Below are 18,266 nucleotides of genomic sequence, written 5' to 3' on the forward strand. Positions count from 1 at the left end.
TACAAAAGAATTACACAAAAATTTTCCATGTACATAGCTTCTGATTAATGGAATTTATAGCTCGATATTAGCAAAGTTCTTCTGTGGTTCCTAGTTTTCAAATAAAAACACTTATTAAAAGTTCATAAAATGTTGTAACTGGTTTTATAGTCCAACCTGTTTGTCATGAAAACTGGATTATCCAAACACCAGCTTATATATGATCTGCCTGGGTGTAAATACTTACTGGGAAATTCAGGCTCTGGCCAAGAGCATTAATATATGGAATTGTTCTACTTGTGTAGAACTAGATATAAGCCAAATAAAGAGGCCATATTCTGATCAGACACATGACATCTGTGCATCTGTAAAACCTGCACATCTTAGTTTCTGCAAAGAAACTAAGCCATATAGAGCTGTTGAAAGCAATGAATCTTGAGTGTATGCTGTTTACAGGCTATGAATTCACAGGCTATGAATCTTGAGTGTATGCTGTTACTGCATACATTTCACCCTTGACTGCATCCTTGTGATCCATAAGAATCTGTTATATCCAAACCATACTAGATCAATATTGGTACTCTACTCATACTAGATAGAAGATGTTGTTCCAGTGTGCTTCAATTCAGCATTTTCAGAACATTTCAGTGAAATGTAAACCAAGGTTTTGTAAGTTAGTTTAAAATATTAATAGAAAGGAAGTAAATAAAGTACTATTTAGTATACCATTAGTTGTTATTCAACATACAAACATGGGAATAGAAGCAGGGATCAAGATCAAAGAGTAGGAAGAACCTGAGCTCACCTCCCCTGGCAAACACCAAAACTAGAACTATATATAGAGCAAGTATTACCAAACAGGGGTCATTTTGTCCAGTGCACAGCAAGCCAAAACACTGGGACATAGAGTTTACCCCAAAGAGAGAGTTTATTCACAAGGCAGCCAAGTGAGGAAATATAAGAACTGTTCTCAAATCCACCTTCCTGAAAGCCAGAGGCTCGGGGTTCTTATGGGATAAAGAATAAAGGTAGGAGGTCTGAGGCATGAGGCATGTGGGAAAAAGTGATTGAAAAAAAAAAATGTGATAATTGCTGTTCTGTGCAGCCATAAGGAAGCCACAGGCCTCTGCATATTCAAAAGAATATTTGTGCATGCCCAGTTGAAAAGTTAGTGGTCTTAATTAGCTCAGCCAAACTAGACACTTTTGCTGCTGCTGCTAAGTCGCTTCAGTCGTGTCTGACTCTGTGCAACCCCATAGACGGCAGCCTACCAGGCTCCCCCGTCCCTGGGATTCTCCAGGCAAGAACACTGGAGTGGGTTGCCATTTCCTCCAATGCATGAAAGTGAAAAGTGAAAGTGAAGTCGCTCAGTCCTGTCCGACTCTTAGCAACCCCATGGACTGAAGCCCACCAGGCTCCTCCGTCCATCGGATTTTCCAGGCAAGAGTACTGGAGTGGGGTGCCATTGCCTTCTCCAAAACTAGACACAGAAGACTCCAAGTTCTGGAAAACAGCTTAGGCAAACATCTTATCATTTATGCTCCATGTCACGTGGAGGATTTACATGTCTTTTGTAGCAGAAATTACAACGACCTTGATTACTAAAGGTGGGTTACAGGTGAAATGAGTATAACTAATGATTACCGATGGTTTTATGACTACTCACTGAGAATAACCTGAAGATTAGCAACAGCTCTACAACCAAGGCTGTACAGGGAGGGGCGGGGAAACACGGAGTCTAGTAGAAGGGATAAAAATCATCTAGTGGAGGCCTGCACCCTGCATGGATGACTCAGAAGAGGAGGGGGCATCACAGGGCCACGGATTCATCCTTCCTAGGGGACAAGGCTTTTCAGCCACATATGAGGAGCCCTAGCAACAGGTGAATGGATAAAGAGAATGTGGTATAATATATATATATATATATATATATGCATATATGGGAATATTACTCAGCCATTAAGAAGAATGAAATTTAGCCGTTTGTAAAAACATGGATGAACCCTGAAAGTATTAAGTTAGTGAAAGAAGCCTGAGATTGAAAGATAAATATTGAATGTTTTAACTTATAGGTAGAATCTAAAGAAATAAATGAAAGAATATAGCAAAACAAAAACAGACTTACAGAGAGCAAGTGGTTACCAGTTGAGGGAGGAAAGGGAAGACAGGAAGAGTAAGGGAAGAAAATTAAGAAGTACCAAGTACTAGGTATAAAATTAAATCCAATGACATAATATACAGTACAGTGACTATGGCCAATACTTAACTTTATATGGATTACAAAAATATTGAATAACCATTGTACACCTGAAACTAATATAAGTGAACTATACTTCAATAAAACAATTTACAAACGTAATTGCAATATTAAATATGAAGTAAAATTCAAAATATTATTATGAATTTCAGGTACTGCAGTTTAACTATAAAAACAAGGGCTACATATGGTGAAAATGCAATGGAAATTTCCATTCACAATTCAGCCAATGATGTAATGTAATCATCTCAAGTTTGTATGGAAAATAGGAAGTGATACTGTCTGAATTCTGACTTAAGGTGTTATAGATTCAACAAAAAAGTTTAGAAATTTTAAGTCATATTATAGTACTTTATCTTGATAATTTTTAAGAAAAGCAGATAAACATTTTTGATGATCTGCTTTGCTAAGCTTTATAATATTCTCACATAATTTCAACTAATAAGTGTATTAATTATATAGATATAATCCATAGAACTTATGTTTGATCCTCTGCTCTGTCTATAGTACTGTCTCACTGTAATGCCATACATAGAAACCTTATTTTTAAGTAATTTGCAATATAGTGGAAAAGACATGCCTTTTTATATAGAACTAGAAATAGCAAATATCAAAATGCAGAATTCAGGTGATAATTTCAGTGGTAGGTTACAAAGGAAGAGAAAAAACAAATATTGCTACGAGTAAAAGTATGTATATACAGTATATATTTGTATGTGCATGTTTTTGTATTCACATCTATTTTTATATAGCAATGAGCATTGTTCCAAAGTTTAGACTTAAGAATCAAAACCCTGTCTTCAAACACTGACTTGTTCATCTATCATCTCTGTGACATGGAACAACTATTAAAGACTTTGTCTCTTCATTTGTAGAATGAAAGTATTAATATTTACATCACTGAATATTTTGTAAGAGTTAAATATAGTAATGTTTATAAAATACCAATTTGTAGTGGACAATAAATTGTGATTATTATATCAATATGCTTAGTAATTCTTTAAAAATAAATTATCTTCTTGTTAGTAAAAAAATTATAGCATATTGTTTAATAATTTTTACATTAGTTTTTTATACTGTTCAACTATAAAAATACCATAAATACATGACAGCAGGACATTCACAATTGTCAGATTGAAGAATGGATTGTAAGTTTGTTGCTAAGCCAGCAGAAAATATGGTTGTCAAACTTTACTGACATGTCAGAGTATATGAGACTTAGAGCAGTGATGAGTGAGTTTGATCAAAATGTTGAAATCACGCATACAGGCCATTTTATGATGAGTCTATTCTTCAATTCTATGTTGAAAGATAAAATGTCTTGCTTACTTTTTCCATAAAATGAAGGGTTATGTGTACATAAAGCATTTTTTATGAAAAAATAAGTGTTGTGGAATACGTTTTTATTTCTAATGGTCTGAATAAAGCTATATTTATTTTGCTTCTTACCAAAAAGGAAAGTTCCCAAGAGAACATAAAGCCATCAATTAAAACTATCTCTGTCAACTAAATCCCACGAAAATGTATTTTTAGGTACAGCAGTTATTTATAACCCAAAGACCATCACTGATTGTCCTTTAAAAGTTGTGGTTCAATCTTTCACTGCCCTAGATAACAAAGCAGGCATGCTGTTCCAACTACAACAGGTACATAATGTACTCTATGATGAGAACTCAAGAGAGAGGAATGGAGCTAGGCTTTAATTTTTGGGTCTTCCACCATATGACCTTCAGCAAGTGTCCCAGACTCTCAGATCTTCATAAGAAAGTCCCCCAAACTTAGCGACTTTAAACAACAACAAACATTTGTTTTCACTTGTAAAGTTGAGCAAGTTCAGGCTGCATTATCTGGGGCAGCTTTACTGGGGCCTGGAACATCTACATCCCAGGTAGCCCAGTAACCTGGCTGACAGGGTGATGATGTCAGATAACTGGGAGCTCAGCACAGCCACGCACCAAAGACATGGGCCTCTTCATGGCTGCTTGACCTTCCCCTTGGCATGGTGGCTAGCTTCTAAAAGTAACCATCCCAAAAGAAACAGGCAGAGTCTCTATCACCTTTTATGACTTTGCCTAGAAACTCACTGTAATTATAAGCCTGAGCTCTTTATGGGGAAGGGTCAGTCAGTTCAGTCTCACAGTTGTGCCCAACTCTTTGTGACCCCAAGGACTGCAGCTCACCAGTCTTCCCTGTCCATCACCAGCTCCCAGAGCTTGCTCAAACTCAAGTCCATCAAATCAGTGATGCCATCCAACCATCTCATCCTCTGCCATCTCCTTCTCCTCCTGCCTTCAATCTTTCCCAGAATCAGGGTTTTTTCTAGTGAGTCAGTTCTTTGCATCGGGTGGCCCAAGTATTGGAGTTTCAGCTTCAGTATCAGTCCTTCCATTAAATATTCAGGACTGATTTCCTTTAGAATGGACTGGTTTGATCTCCTTGAGTCTAAGGGACTCTCAAGAGTCTTCTCCAATGCCACAGTTCAAAAGCATCAATTCTTCAGCGTTCAGCTTTCTTTATAGTCCAGCTCTCATATCCATACATGACTACTGGAAAAACCATAGCTTTAACTGGATGGATTTTTGTCGGCAAAGTAATGTCTGCTTTATAATGGGGCAGAGCATCTATCGACATTGTCAGAAGGAAATATAGAGTGAGAAGTATTGTTAGAGATATTTTTGGAAAACACAGTCTGCCATAGCAAGATGTTATACTTTGATTAATTTCAGTTTCTTCATCTTCATAATAATATGCTAGGCACCCTTCTGATTACTATGTGTATTAATTCATTAAATACTCACATTAACCTCTCAGCTAGGTGCCTCATTTTACAGATGAGGAAAAAGATGCACAGAAAAATAAGCTGCCTGAAGTGACAGGGTTAGTAAAGTACAGGAGAACTCAAAGCCATGTAATCTAGTTCCAAAAGTCACACTCTTTATTATCCTTTGTAACTAATTTTTGTATAGATAATTATATAGAAATGTATAGAATTATAAAAAATATATAGAAAGAGTTTTGCACAACATCAGACCTATTTTGAATGTTCAGTAATTATAAATGGCTTTGCTGTAGCTATTATTACTCTTGCATCATACAGTGGATCACAAGGTGTTTTCTCTTTGACAGTGGTTTTACTTACTCAGAAAAGTAGATTTACTCTGACTTAAGGAATATGCAAAAAATGGAATACTGACAGAAAAAGTTGAAAACTGATATTACTAGATGTCTAGAAAAAATAGTGAAATAGAAATAAGAATCTGTGATAAGAGACTAAATTTTTAAACAGCATCTTATTTCAGAGTACCTGAAAATAAGATGATAGACTCAGTAGGCACACTTTTTAAAAGCACTGCTAAATAGCAAGGAAGTAGTATTCAGGCAGACTTTATTTTGGTTGACTAAAATACACCTAAGAACACCAAATGAAATAAAAATAGTATAAGGAAATGAATGTTAGAACACTTAAAAAATGCTAAGTATTTTTAGGAAAAACTGTGGTTAGCTTTTTATTTTGTGCCATTATTATTATTAGATTCTATTCAAACTGGTATAAAAATAAAAATGGTGTCTAATCCTAAAAACTGCTAATATAAACCTTTGTTCCCCACACCTTATCTGAACTTTCAGAATAAGAACACTTACCTTACTTTGATACTAGAAATGGCTTTAGAATTGTAATTCCGCATGTTGTCAGTCTCAGACTATTGAAGTATTTCTGACATTATTTTCCTTGTAATGCTGTGTTCTTGAAAGTTGCTTATCTCAAATAAAAATATAGTTTAAAATTATTTTAGTATAAATTATTAATCTGTGAATGATAAAAATGATGGGAGGCAGAACTAAGATCTGTGTATCTACTTTATACTAGTTAAAGGCAACTTATGTGGGTTTACAGTATATATGCCTGTTTATGTTATAATTTTTGTGTCTCGTAGACAAACAAATAAGAGAAGAGTCTATCTTCTATATTGATGTCATCTCTTACCTAACCAAAAGTTTAAAACTTCTAGTCTGAGACCTGGGTAATAGTCTTTTGGTTCATTTCTCAAAGTCTTTGTTGAATAGAATCAGTTCCAAGTATGTGCAGTTTGGGAACAAGCCCAGAGGTTCATAAACAAATATGGGGATTGCTTTCCCAAACTCTGGTCTCTCCGTGTTCTTCCTAATACTTTCTGAATCCCTCAAACTCTTCTTCAAGGTCCTTGGTCTAGAAAGCTAGTTGGGGCTTTCTTTGTTCTACTCTGCTGTGCACTTCTGCAACTGGATCTACATCCAGGACCAAGTGAGAGGAGGACAGGAAAAAAACGCAATGAAGGTTGACACCACCCTCTCAGAACCACAGCTTCAGTGAAGGAGGAAGAAGATTTTTCCTTCTTGGGAATTTTGTCTTCTGTGAGCTCCCATTACTGACCACCACCACCAGCCTATAACACAATTACTTGAGGTCTGGGCATGAGAGAACAGGAAAAGAGAGAAAGAGGGAAGGGATATATTCCTGATTCTCTCTTGAATATTAGGAATTCCATTTCCCACTTCCAGAGACAAGGTGAGCTGGAGCTCTGTGACCTGGTGGCCACTTCCAGGTTTCCAGTCCATTCAGCTGAGGCTCCAGCCCAAGCACCAGGGAAAAGAGGAAGGAGAGAAGGGGGAAAGACTGGCAAATTCATAACCAGCTCGGTAGTACCACAAATTTTGGTTTTCTCCATTAGGCCGGGTTCTACTTACTTTACAGAGCCCTCACACTTGAGAATCCCTTGGAGTGCAAGGAGATCCAACCAGTCCATTCTGAAGGAGATCAGCCCTGGGATTTCTTTGAAGGGACTGATGCTGAAGCTGAAACTCCAGTACTTTGGCCACCTCATGTGAAGAGTTGACTCACTGGAAAAGACCCTGATGCTGAGAGGGATTGGGGGCTGGAGGAAAAGGGGACGACCGAGGATGAGATGGCTGGATGGCATCACTGACTTGATGGATGCCAGTCTGAGTGAACTCCAGGAGTTGGTGATGGACAGGGAGGCCTGGCATGCTGCGATTCATGGGGTCGCAAAGAGTCGGACAGGACTCAGCAACTGAACTGAACTGAACTGAACAGTTGCTGAGGTGGGGAAGTGGGGTGGTACTGTGCCCAGATTCAAGAGAAAGTCCACTTTAAACAATTCTTTGGTGGAAGTAAATTAGAATTCATGACAGGATAGTTTGTGTACATTATCCTCATGAGCACTTTATAGTAGCTCCCCTGAAAGGAAAATTAGGTTGAATATCTTGAAGCATAATCCATATTTTATTATTAGTAGACTTGTATTTGGTCTTGAAATTTTCCTTCAGTATTTATTAATAGATTATTAATAGAAAAACACAAAATATTTGTGTTTATTTAACCTTAAGTTTTAGGGGTTTTCCTTTTGTTATTATTTTTCAATTATCTGATCTTCCCTGCCTTCTCTGCTTACATGACAGCAAATTTTAATTTTTACAACTGCAGAGTAATATCTAGGAAAACAGTAATGAGACTGCCTATCCCAGTTTATTAAATTTCCTGAGTTCTAATGTCTTAGAAATGATGCACATCACATATTTTACTAATAAGTCATTCAGGTTTATCTAAACTTACAGACTATTGAGCACCTATGAGGGAAAAGCAGTCTATTATATTAATATTAGTTCCTGTCAGACAATACACAATTGAATATTTCATCAGATGGTAAGCAGTGCACAACATGATATGCCAACCAGGATTTCTCAGGGTCCCTTGTCTTAAAGTTCTCTGATAGTAGAGAAAACCTAAAAACATTGCTAGTAAAATATAGCTTAACAATTCAATTTTTGAAATATAGTATGTGTACGACAGGTCACACATTTCTTGATTTTGTTTTAGCAGACAAACCTGTATGTGTGTGTGAAATACTGTTCAACTGTATTCCTATCAATACCCAGAGAAATTAATTTTCTGAAATTTCAGGTATCAAGAAGCAAAATTATATGGCAAGGTATGTATTTCATTAATATTAGTAGTATTTCAATAACTATACTCACTGTATGAACCTTTAATACATGCTATTCTATAAAAATTGTTTTGTACTTTTTAATGTTACAACTCACCTTTTATTGTTATTTTAGGCAACCACTTAAAGTTCCTCAAATCATAAATGTATTTTTTAAATACGCTATTAACTTAGATTATTTGGTAGCTTTAGATAGCTCTTTAGATAGCTTTAGATACCTCTCTGTGTATTAATTTAGATTTGGTAGCTCTTAGATTATATGGTAGCTTTCGGCGCTACCCAGAGAGGGGTCCATATGACGTTGTCCTGAATTCCCATCATAACTTAAAGGAAAGCTTTCACAATGTCCGGAGCCCTTCAGTTCAGTCCAGTCGCTCAGTCGTGTCCGACTCTTTGCGACCCCCTGAATAGCAGCACGCCAGGCCTCCCTGTCCATCACCATCTCCCGGAGTTCACTCAAACTCACGTCCATCGAGTTGGTGATGCCATCCAGCCATCTCATCCTCTGTCATCCCCTTTTCCTCCTGCCCCTGGAGCCCTTGATGTCCTGCAAATGAAGGAGGAGGATGTCCTCAAATTCCTTACAGCAGGAAACCACTTAGGTGGCACCAACCTTGACTTTCAAATGGAACAGTACATCTACAAAAGGAAAAGTGATGGCATCTACATCGTAAATCTGAAGAGGACCTGGGAGAAGCTTCTGTTGGTAGCTCGGGTCATTGTTGCCATTGAAAACCCGGCTGATGTCAGTGTCATATCCTCCAGGAATACTGGCCAGCGAGCTGTGCTGAAGGTTGCTGCTCCCACTGGAGCCACTCCTATCGCTGGATGCTTCACTCCGGGAGCCTTCACTAACCAGATCCAGGCCGCGTTCAGGGAGCCAAGGCTTCTAGCGGTTACCGATCCCAGGGCTGACCACCAACCGCTCACAGAAGCCTCTTACGTTAACCTGCCAACCATTGCTCTGTGTAACACAGACTCTCCTCTGTGCTACGTAGACATTGCCGTCCCATTCAACAACAAGGGAGCGCACTCATGTGCGCTGATGTGGTGGATGCCCACCCGGGAAGTTCTGTGCAAGCGTGGCACCATCTCCTGAGAACACCCGTGGGAGGTCATGCCGGACCTCTACTTCTACAGAGATCCTGAAGAGATTGAAAAGGAAGAGCAGGCAGCAGCTGAGAAGGCTGTGACCAAGGAGGAATTTCAGGGTGAATGGACTGCTCCAGCTCCAGAGTTCACTGCTACTCAGCCTGAGGTGACAGACTGGTCCGAAGGTGTGCAAGTGCCTTCTGTGCCTATTCAGCAGTTCCCCGCTGAAGACTGGAGTGCTCAGCCTTCCACTGAAGACCGGTCCGCAGCTCCCACTGCTCAGGCCACTGAATGGGTCGGAACCACCACTGAGTGGTCGTAACCTGTTCTTCCAAACACTTGTAGAACTTCCACGAACTTCCACCAAAATGGAAATTTGGTTGATGGAAAATAAACTGTTTCTAATATATATATATATATCTCATAATTATATATTTATATGTTTTGCATAGTCTATATTTATATATTTTACACATTATATATTTATGTATTTTGTATTTTATAGATCCCAGCTACCAAATTACATTGTTTTTATTTTTTAGCATTCATGATACTTTTATCAGTAAGTAATTATCTCCATCCCCTCAGCACACTTCACCAAAATGAGTAAGAGAATATAGAAGTTTTATACTAACAAAGGCAAAGCAAGAGAGGAGAAAATACATCACATGAGAACGATCAACATGTCAACAAAATTGCAGAAAATGAAAATCAAATGGAGAAGTGATAGCTCACTTAGCAATGGAACTTGTATGACTGCCTGTGGGGAGAGAAGCTGCTTTCAATTTGTGCTGTTCTGTTGGGTATATACCAGTGAGTGGCATTGTCAGAAGAAATGTGTATGTTCCTCTGTAGTAGATACTATCAAATAATCCCCCCAAATGGTAGTGTCACTATAAACTAAAATATAGAATTACTGTATATCTTCTTTATTCATTCTTCCATTGACAGAGACTGATTTTTTCCATATCTTGGCTATTGCAAATAATGCTGTAATAATGCTGTAGTGCAGGTAACTTTTTCATATCCTCTTTTCATTTCTTTTTAATATATACCCAGAAAAAGGATTGCTGGGTCACTTGGTAGGTCTATTTTTAATTTTCTGAAAAACAGCCATACTGTTTTCCATATTAGCTATACTAACTTGCATTCCCACCGACAGTACACAAGGGTTCCCTTTTCTCAACATCCTTGCCATCAGGTATCTCTTCTCTTCTTGATAACTGCCATTCTAGCAGCTGTAAGACTACATGTCATTTTGGTTTTCATTTGCATTTCCCTGATGATTAGTTGTATTGAGCATCTTTTCCTATACTTGTTGGCCGTTTGTATGTCTTCTTTAAAGAAAGGTCTGTTCAGGTCCTCTGCCTCTTTTTTAACTGTACATTTTTGTTTTTGTTATTATTGAGTTATATGAACTATTTATATATGTTAGGTATTATCAGTATATCAGATATATTATTTTCAAATCTTTTGACCCATTTTATCAGTTGCCTGTTCATTACTTTTACCTGTTTCTTTTGCTGTGCTGAAGGTTTTTAGTTTGATATAGTGCTACTTGCTTTTGTTGCTGGTGCTTTTGCTATAATATTAAAAAAAAAACAATTACCAAGACCAATATCAAGATCTTCTCCTATGTTTTCTTCTAAAAGTTTTACAGTTTCGGGTCTTATTTTTTGGCCTCTAATCCATTTTGAGTTAATTATTGTGAGTAGTGTCTCAGTCAGTTCAGTCGCTCAGTCCTGTCTGACTCTTTGCGACCCCATAAATCGCAGCAGGCCAGGCCTCTCTGTCCATCACCAACTCCCGGAGTTTACCCAAACTCATGTCCATCAAGTCAGTGAGGCCATCCAGCCATCTCATCCTCTGTCGTCCCCTTCTCCTCCTGCCCCCAATCCCTCCCAGCATCAGAGTCTTTCCCAGTGAGTCAACTCTTCGAATGAGGTGGCCAAAGTATTAGAGTTTCAGCTTCAGCATCAGTCCTTCCAATGAACACCCAGGACTGATCTCCTTTAGGATGAACTGGTTGGATCTCCTTGCAGTCCAAGGGACTCTCAAGAATCTTCTCCAACCGCACAGTTCAAAATTCTTCGGCGCTCAGCTTTCTTCACAGGCCACCTCTCACATCCATACATGACCACTGGAAAAACCATAGCCTTGACTAGATGGACCTTTGTTGGCCAAGTAATGTCTCTGCTTTTTAATATGCTATCTAGGTTGGTCATAACTTTCCTTCCGAGGAGTAGTGTCTAGTCAGGTCCAATTTCACTTTTCTGTGGTTAATCAGTTTTCCTTAAAGCCTTTATTGAAGAGACTATTCTTTCCCAATTGAGAATTCTTAGCTTCTTTGTCAAATATTAGTTATTTATTTGAGAGTTTATTTCTGGGATCTCTATTCTGTTCCAGTGGTCTATGTACATATTTTTTATACTGACACTATACTGTTTCAATTTGTATAACTCTATAGTATAGTTAACTTCCCTGGTGGCTCATCAGTAAAGCGTCTGCCTGCAATGTGGGAGACCCAGGTTCAATCCCTGGGTCAGGAAGATCCTCTGGAGAAGCAAATGGCAACCCACTCCAGTACTCTTACCTGGAAAATCCCATGGATGGAGGAGCCTGGTAGGCTAGAGTCCATGGGGTCGCGAAGAGTCAGACATGACTGAACAACTAAGCTTTTCCATAGTATAGTTTGAAATCAGGAAACACTATGCCTTTAGCATTGTTATTCTTAGAATTGTTTTGGCTATTTGGGGTCTTTTGTGGTTCTATGAATTTTAGAATTGTTTTTAATATTTCTGTGAAGAATGCCATTGGAATTTTGATAGGGATTGCATTGAATCTATAATTGGTTTGGGTAGTATGGACATTTAAGCAAATTATTGCAGTACAGGAATATGCACTGTCTTTCTATGTGTTTGTGTTGTGTTCAGTTTCTTTTATCAAAATATTGTAATTTCCATTGTAAGGGCTTTTACTTAATTGGGTAAATTTATGCCATTTTATAGTTTTTCAGCTATTGTGAATGAGACATTTATGTGCACGTCATTAGAAAATTGATTATATATATACATACACACACACACACACACACACACACACACATATATATGTAACAAAAATGACAGGGACTTCCATGACAGTCCAGTGGTTAAGACTTTGCCTTCCAGTGCAGAGGTTGTAGGTTCAGTCTTAGGTTAGGGAGCTCGGATCCCATATGCCTTGCAACCAAAAATGTAAAACAGAAACAATATTGTAACAAATTCAATAAAGATTTTACAAATAGTCCACATCAAAAATCTTTTAAAAATGACAAACATGACATTAATATTGCTAATAAATACTGCTTTTAAGTTAATGCAAGTAACCAGTAGAATACAAACAAAGGATATAAAAGACAATTGATAACCAAATGACCAATAAAAATATGAAAAATGTGTAATATTAGTGGGATTTAGGAAGCTTCAATTGAAGTAACAATATTTAATCCCATGTGTTGTCAGAAGGTAAAGGAGTAACTAATATTAATGATAGGATTAGTAAGGGGGAAGATTAGGGTGCTCACTTACATTTTTTTGAGCTTTCGAAACACGTTTAGAAATGTAACATAGAAATAAGTGTTAAATAATTCACATACCCTGGCCCAGAACTCCTACTTTTAGGAGCTGAAATGTTAAGAGTCAACATGGGGATGTTTACTGCAGCATAGTTTATAAAGTCGGAGAAGGCAATGGCACCCCACTCCAGTACTCTTGCATGGAAAATCCCATGGATGGAGGAGCCTGGTAGGCTGCAGTCCATGGGGTCGCTACTAGTCGGACACGACTGAGCGACTTCACTTTCACTTTTCACTTTCATGCATTGGAGAAGGAAATGGCAACCCACTCCAGTATTCTTGCCTGGAGAATCCCAGGGACAGGGGAGCCTGGTGGGCCGCCATCTATGGGGTCGCACAGAGTCGGACACGACTGAAGCGACTTAGCAGTAGCAGTAGCAGTAGTTTATAAAGTATTTCTTTCAAATGTGACATTGTTGATACAAATACTACAGATATGTTACAATAAATTATAGCCATTGACATGGAGAAATTTTCATGCTATAGTTGATAATTGATAAAAATAATCTAAAGTTTATTGATATTATCTCAGTATTGAAAAATTCAACAATATGAAATCCTTCTGTTCATACATATGTAAACATAATCTACACAACAGTGTGTTGCCATTTTAGGAAAATAATATTTGAAGAAGAAAGAAGGAATAAAAGGTAGGACTAAGCAAAATTTCTAAATGACATTTTAAGTAAATATCCATACAAAAAGCATATATGTTATGTTATAACATGTTAGATACATGTTATATTCAAAAGCATGAATGTTTTGAATATAGAGATAAATACCACAATGAGTGTTTAACCTGAATGTCTATATCTGAATAAATTCTCCTAAAAGAAAACATTAGAAACCACTGAATCAAATAATATTAAACTTTCCTTCTGCAGTATTGACATAATGTTGGGAAACATTCCTATTTTTGGTGGTTTGTTTTTCTTTGGAAATGGAATTTACTCTATAAATAGAGAAAAAGGAAGTGATAGAGAAAGAAGGGATACATAAGAAAATAATTTAAAATTTCTGAAGATTTAGGTACTGATTTCCCATTTTTAACAGAAACACAAACAAAACCTTAAACTACTGAGTAAAAGATAAATAGAATGCTCATTCCACTTACAAAGTAACCTCATATTAGACATCAGTGAATTAATTATTATTCATTCACTCATTTAATTTTTAGGCATCTATAATAACTATATATTCAAAATATGCTAAGAATTGTGCATATAAGAAGACTAAAGCCCATGTCTAGCTTGTGGCAGTTACAAAAAGTTGAGGTGATAATATGATCAGGTAGTATATGATTCCCCATTGTATAACAATTTTGAATAACTATTTCATTCATTAATATTAGCATGTATTGGCTTTTCTGTGTATGTGTGACCTGAATTCCAAAGTGTATAATTTAAAATGTGTTGTACATGTGCAAATAAAATAATTCTAACAGTAATTTTAAAAAACTGTTTTTCCTGTGTTCACAGCTTGCAGACCAGGATTCTATAAAGCATTTGCTGGCAACACAAAATGTTCTAAGTGTCCTCCACACAGTTTAACCTACGTGGAAGCGACTTCTGTCTGTCAGTGTGAAAAGGGTTACTTTCGAGCTGAAAAAGACCCACCTTCCATGGCATGCACCAGTAAGTCTGTCCATTTTGCATTTGAAAATCCTATTTTCAATCCTTTTGGTCTCTTTATTCTAAACTTAAAGAAAAAGAAGTGAATATACAAAATTCTGTGTCATCAATGTTGCTTGTCTTTGATAACAGTTAAGGAAAAGTTTCTCTTTCTTAAAATAATTAATTTTCAGCTGCTTACAGAGAATGTATGTTTTCCTCAAAAATCACATTGATTCCTAACATGCAACCACCAGCCCTGGTTTGGAGGCCTGGCAGATTTTCCTTAGGCATAATTTGTCCTTAGGAAATTAAAGCAGCTAAAGGTTTTTCTGAGGATTTGTAAGCAAAAGTTGTGTTATTTGCTTTAACTCTTGAACATTTAAAGGTGCATCACTTTACGGCCATCAAGTTTGCTGTGTTGGGGGAGCTTCAGTATGGAACTTTGAAAGTCACTGTGCTAATGTTACACAGGAAAGTTCAAGTTTTACTTGACATTTGTCTCTAAAGGAAGATATTTTTGAGTTTGTCCACATTTCACCTCTCACTTTCTCTCCTGTTGTTGATTTGAAACCAATAGAATATTAAATCTAAATGTGAAGGTCATTTTAATGCATGCCCCAAGAATTTTAAATTAGTAATATTCTCCTATTATTAAAGTATCATAAATTATCTGTACACTTTTAAAATAAAAGTGAATATATTGATATTAATGCATTGCTAAGCTATGCAAAAGTAAAATGTCACCTCTTAGTTATAAAAGTCTTGTTAAATACATAAATAAAATATAGTGAAATTTCACCCTCCTTGATGAATTGGTGCCACAATGTTGATTATCTCATGTAATTTCACAAGGGCTGAAATGGATTAAAAATACGTAATGCCACATAGTCCTCAGAGACAATGGATATGTTACATTTCTTTTAAATGATGCAGTTTGTAGATTTGTGTGTATTACTACAATCTTATAAAATAAAAAATACTTTTATAGAATACACTTAAAAATACAACACATTTATTAGTAGATATAATTTTTGCTTTCTGACTATAAACACTGAGTGACTACTTTCTTCAGAAAAATACGGCATGAGAAATTGTTAGCTAGATTATTTTTTCTAGGAACATATTCTAACCTTATAAGTAGGAAAAGGGAAATTCTCAATATCACTTCTTACCTAATTGTGGAAATAGTTTTGAACAGGAAAATATTTCTACTACTGGTAAATATTTATATATATGTATGTATATGTAAGTGGTGGTGTTTCAAATGGTTACAGTTCTGCCAGGGAAGTATCCCTAAAAACCTACATCAGAAACTAAGTAGATGCCTAGGTGAGTGATAGAAGGGAATTTTCTCTTTTTATTTTCTTGAAAAAAGAAAGTGTTAGGTGCTCAGTTGTGTCCAACTCTGAGACCCTGTGGAGTGTAATCTGCCAGGTTCCTCTGTCCATGGGACTTGTCAGGCAAGAATACAATCCCTTCTCCAGGGGATCTTCCAGACCCAGGGATCGAATCCATGTCTCCTGCATTGCAGGCAGATTCTTTACCATCTGAGCCATTAGGGAAGGTATTGCTGCTGCTGCTAAGTCGCTTCAGTTGTGTCCAACTCCGTGTGACCCCATAGACGGCAGCCTACCAGTCTCCCCTATCCCTGGGATTCTCCAAGAAAGAACACTGGAGTGGGTTGCCATTTCCTTCTACAATGCATGAAAGTGAAAAGTGAAAGTGAAGTCACTCAGTCGTGTCCAACCCTCAGCGACCCCATGGACTGCAGCCTACCAGGCTCCTCTGTCCATGGGATTTTCCAGGCAACAGTACTGGAGTGGGATGCCATTGAAGGCCATAAATAGACGGATTGACAAAGCGAAGGAATACGTTGTTCCCCACCAGTATAACCCTTCAGTGAGGGGGCAGAGTGGGGAGTTGGGGAGGCTTACTTCTATGGGGTGAGACTATTAAGGAAATAAATATGGGATACAATAAGATCTACAAACCTCAGTCATTGTTGAATCTAATATGTATATTTACTAGCTTAACATTGTAAGTTTCTTGAATTTTTCTCTCCTTAAAAACTTTTTTTAAAATGTTTGATGTTGTAAATTATGTTTAAAATTATGTTAAACTGCTTTAGCTATATTAAGTGGAAGCATACTTTTGGTCATCATTGGGCAGAGCTTTGACTGGGAACAGCATGCTGTACTGCCATAGGGATTAAAACAGAAACTCAAACAAAGGTGAAAAGTTCTGTCAGCTCTCCCGAATTCAAGCCTCAGGAAACTCCCCTCTCAAACTTTCTCTCTGCTACTTTATTGAATATGTCTTTATCTTAATTTTAGCCCAAACTTACAATAATGTACTAGTAAATTCACCATCTTTTATAGTCAAAGTATCTGAGTGTGAATCTTGGCTTTGGTACTGTAAGAAATATAAACTTGAGGTGGTCCATTTTCAAGACAAAGTAACTAGTTCTGAAGTAGAAAAACTTGGGAACATGACAAAGTTAAGGCCTGGACTCTTTAGATAAAGTTAGGGTTGGGGAGATAGATCAGACTGGATGCTAAAGAGATAGGACTCCACCCATTGTCTGTGCCCTGTCTCTCAGTTCAGTTCAGTTCAGTTGCTCAGTCATGTCCGACTCTTTGTGACCCCATGAACCGCCACACGCCAGGCCTCCCTGTCCATCACCAACTCCCAGAGTTCACTCAAACTCAAGTCCATCGAGTCAGTGATGCTATCCAGCCATCTCATCCTTTGTCATCCCCTTCTCCTCCTACCCCCAATCCCTTCCAGCATCAGAGTCTTTTCCAATGAGTCAACTCTTCACTGAGGTGGCCAAAATACTGGAGTTTCAGCTTTAGCATCATTCCTTCCAAAGAACACCCAGGACTCATCTCCTTCAGAATGGACTGGTTGGATCTCCTTGCAGTCCAAGGGACTCTCAAGAGTCTTCTCCAACACCACAGTTCAAAAGCATCAATTCTTCAGCGCTCAGCTTTTTTCACAGTCCAACTCTCACATCATACATGACCACTGGAAAAATCATAGCCTTGACTAGACGGACCTTTGTTGGCAAGGTAATGTCTTTGCTTTTGAATATGCTGTCTAGGTTGGTCATAACTTTCCTTGCAAGGAGTAAGTGTCTTTTAATTTCATGGCTGCAATCACCATCTGCAGTGATTTTGGAGCCCCAAAAAATAAAGCCTGACATTGTTTCCACTGTTTCCCCATCTATTTGCCATGAAGTGATGGGACTGGATGCCATGATCTTCGTTTTCTGAACGTTGAGCTTTAAGCCAACTTTTTCACTCTCTCTCTAAACTTGACTAATGACTTGCAGACTTGACATAGTTCAATGGCACCTGGAGGGTCTCTAAGAAATCAGGATGTTGGGCAAAGGGATACTAGCAAGAAACCCTTTGTTGAAAAATGCTGGTATAATTTGGGAAGGGAGAAAGAAGGGTCCCCTGTTAGGAAATAATGAAACTTAGGCAAAGTCCGGATAAATTGTTTGCCACAGAGTACACAGCCAATGAGGAACTGGGTAAGAGGAGGGTGGAAACCTGTGAGTTAGGGAATAAATTCCTTGTTGTAATCGCTCTGGGTGTGCCTTCCCACCAGACACCGGATCTTTCAAGACCTTAGTTAAAAACTCTCGCTTTCACTGTACTTCATGTCTACAAGTCCATCCATTGGTTTTGGGCTGGTGAACA

At 37.7% G+C, this 18,266-nt stretch overlaps 1 protein-coding gene and 1 pseudogene across 1 annotated transcript in view; both read left to right on the top strand.

The window, feature by feature from the left end:
• Positions 1–18,266, top strand: part of EPHA6 (EPH receptor A6) — a 970,250-nt gene that overhangs the window by 403,108 nt on the left and 548,876 nt on the right. Inside the window, exon 4 of the mRNA XM_013972057.2 lies at positions 14,425–14,580. Coding sequence (XP_013827511.1) covers positions 14,425–14,580 — 156 coding nt within the window. The remainder of the gene's footprint in view (positions 1–14,424; positions 14,581–18,266) is intronic.
• On the top strand, positions 8,546–9,652 carry LOC106503253 (annotated as a pseudogene).

Source organism: Capra hircus, chromosome 1 (assembly GCF_001704415.2).
Source record: "Capra hircus breed San Clemente chromosome 1, ASM170441v1, whole genome shotgun sequence".
NCBI classification, from domain to species: Eukaryota; Metazoa; Chordata; class Mammalia; order Artiodactyla; family Bovidae; genus Capra; species Capra hircus.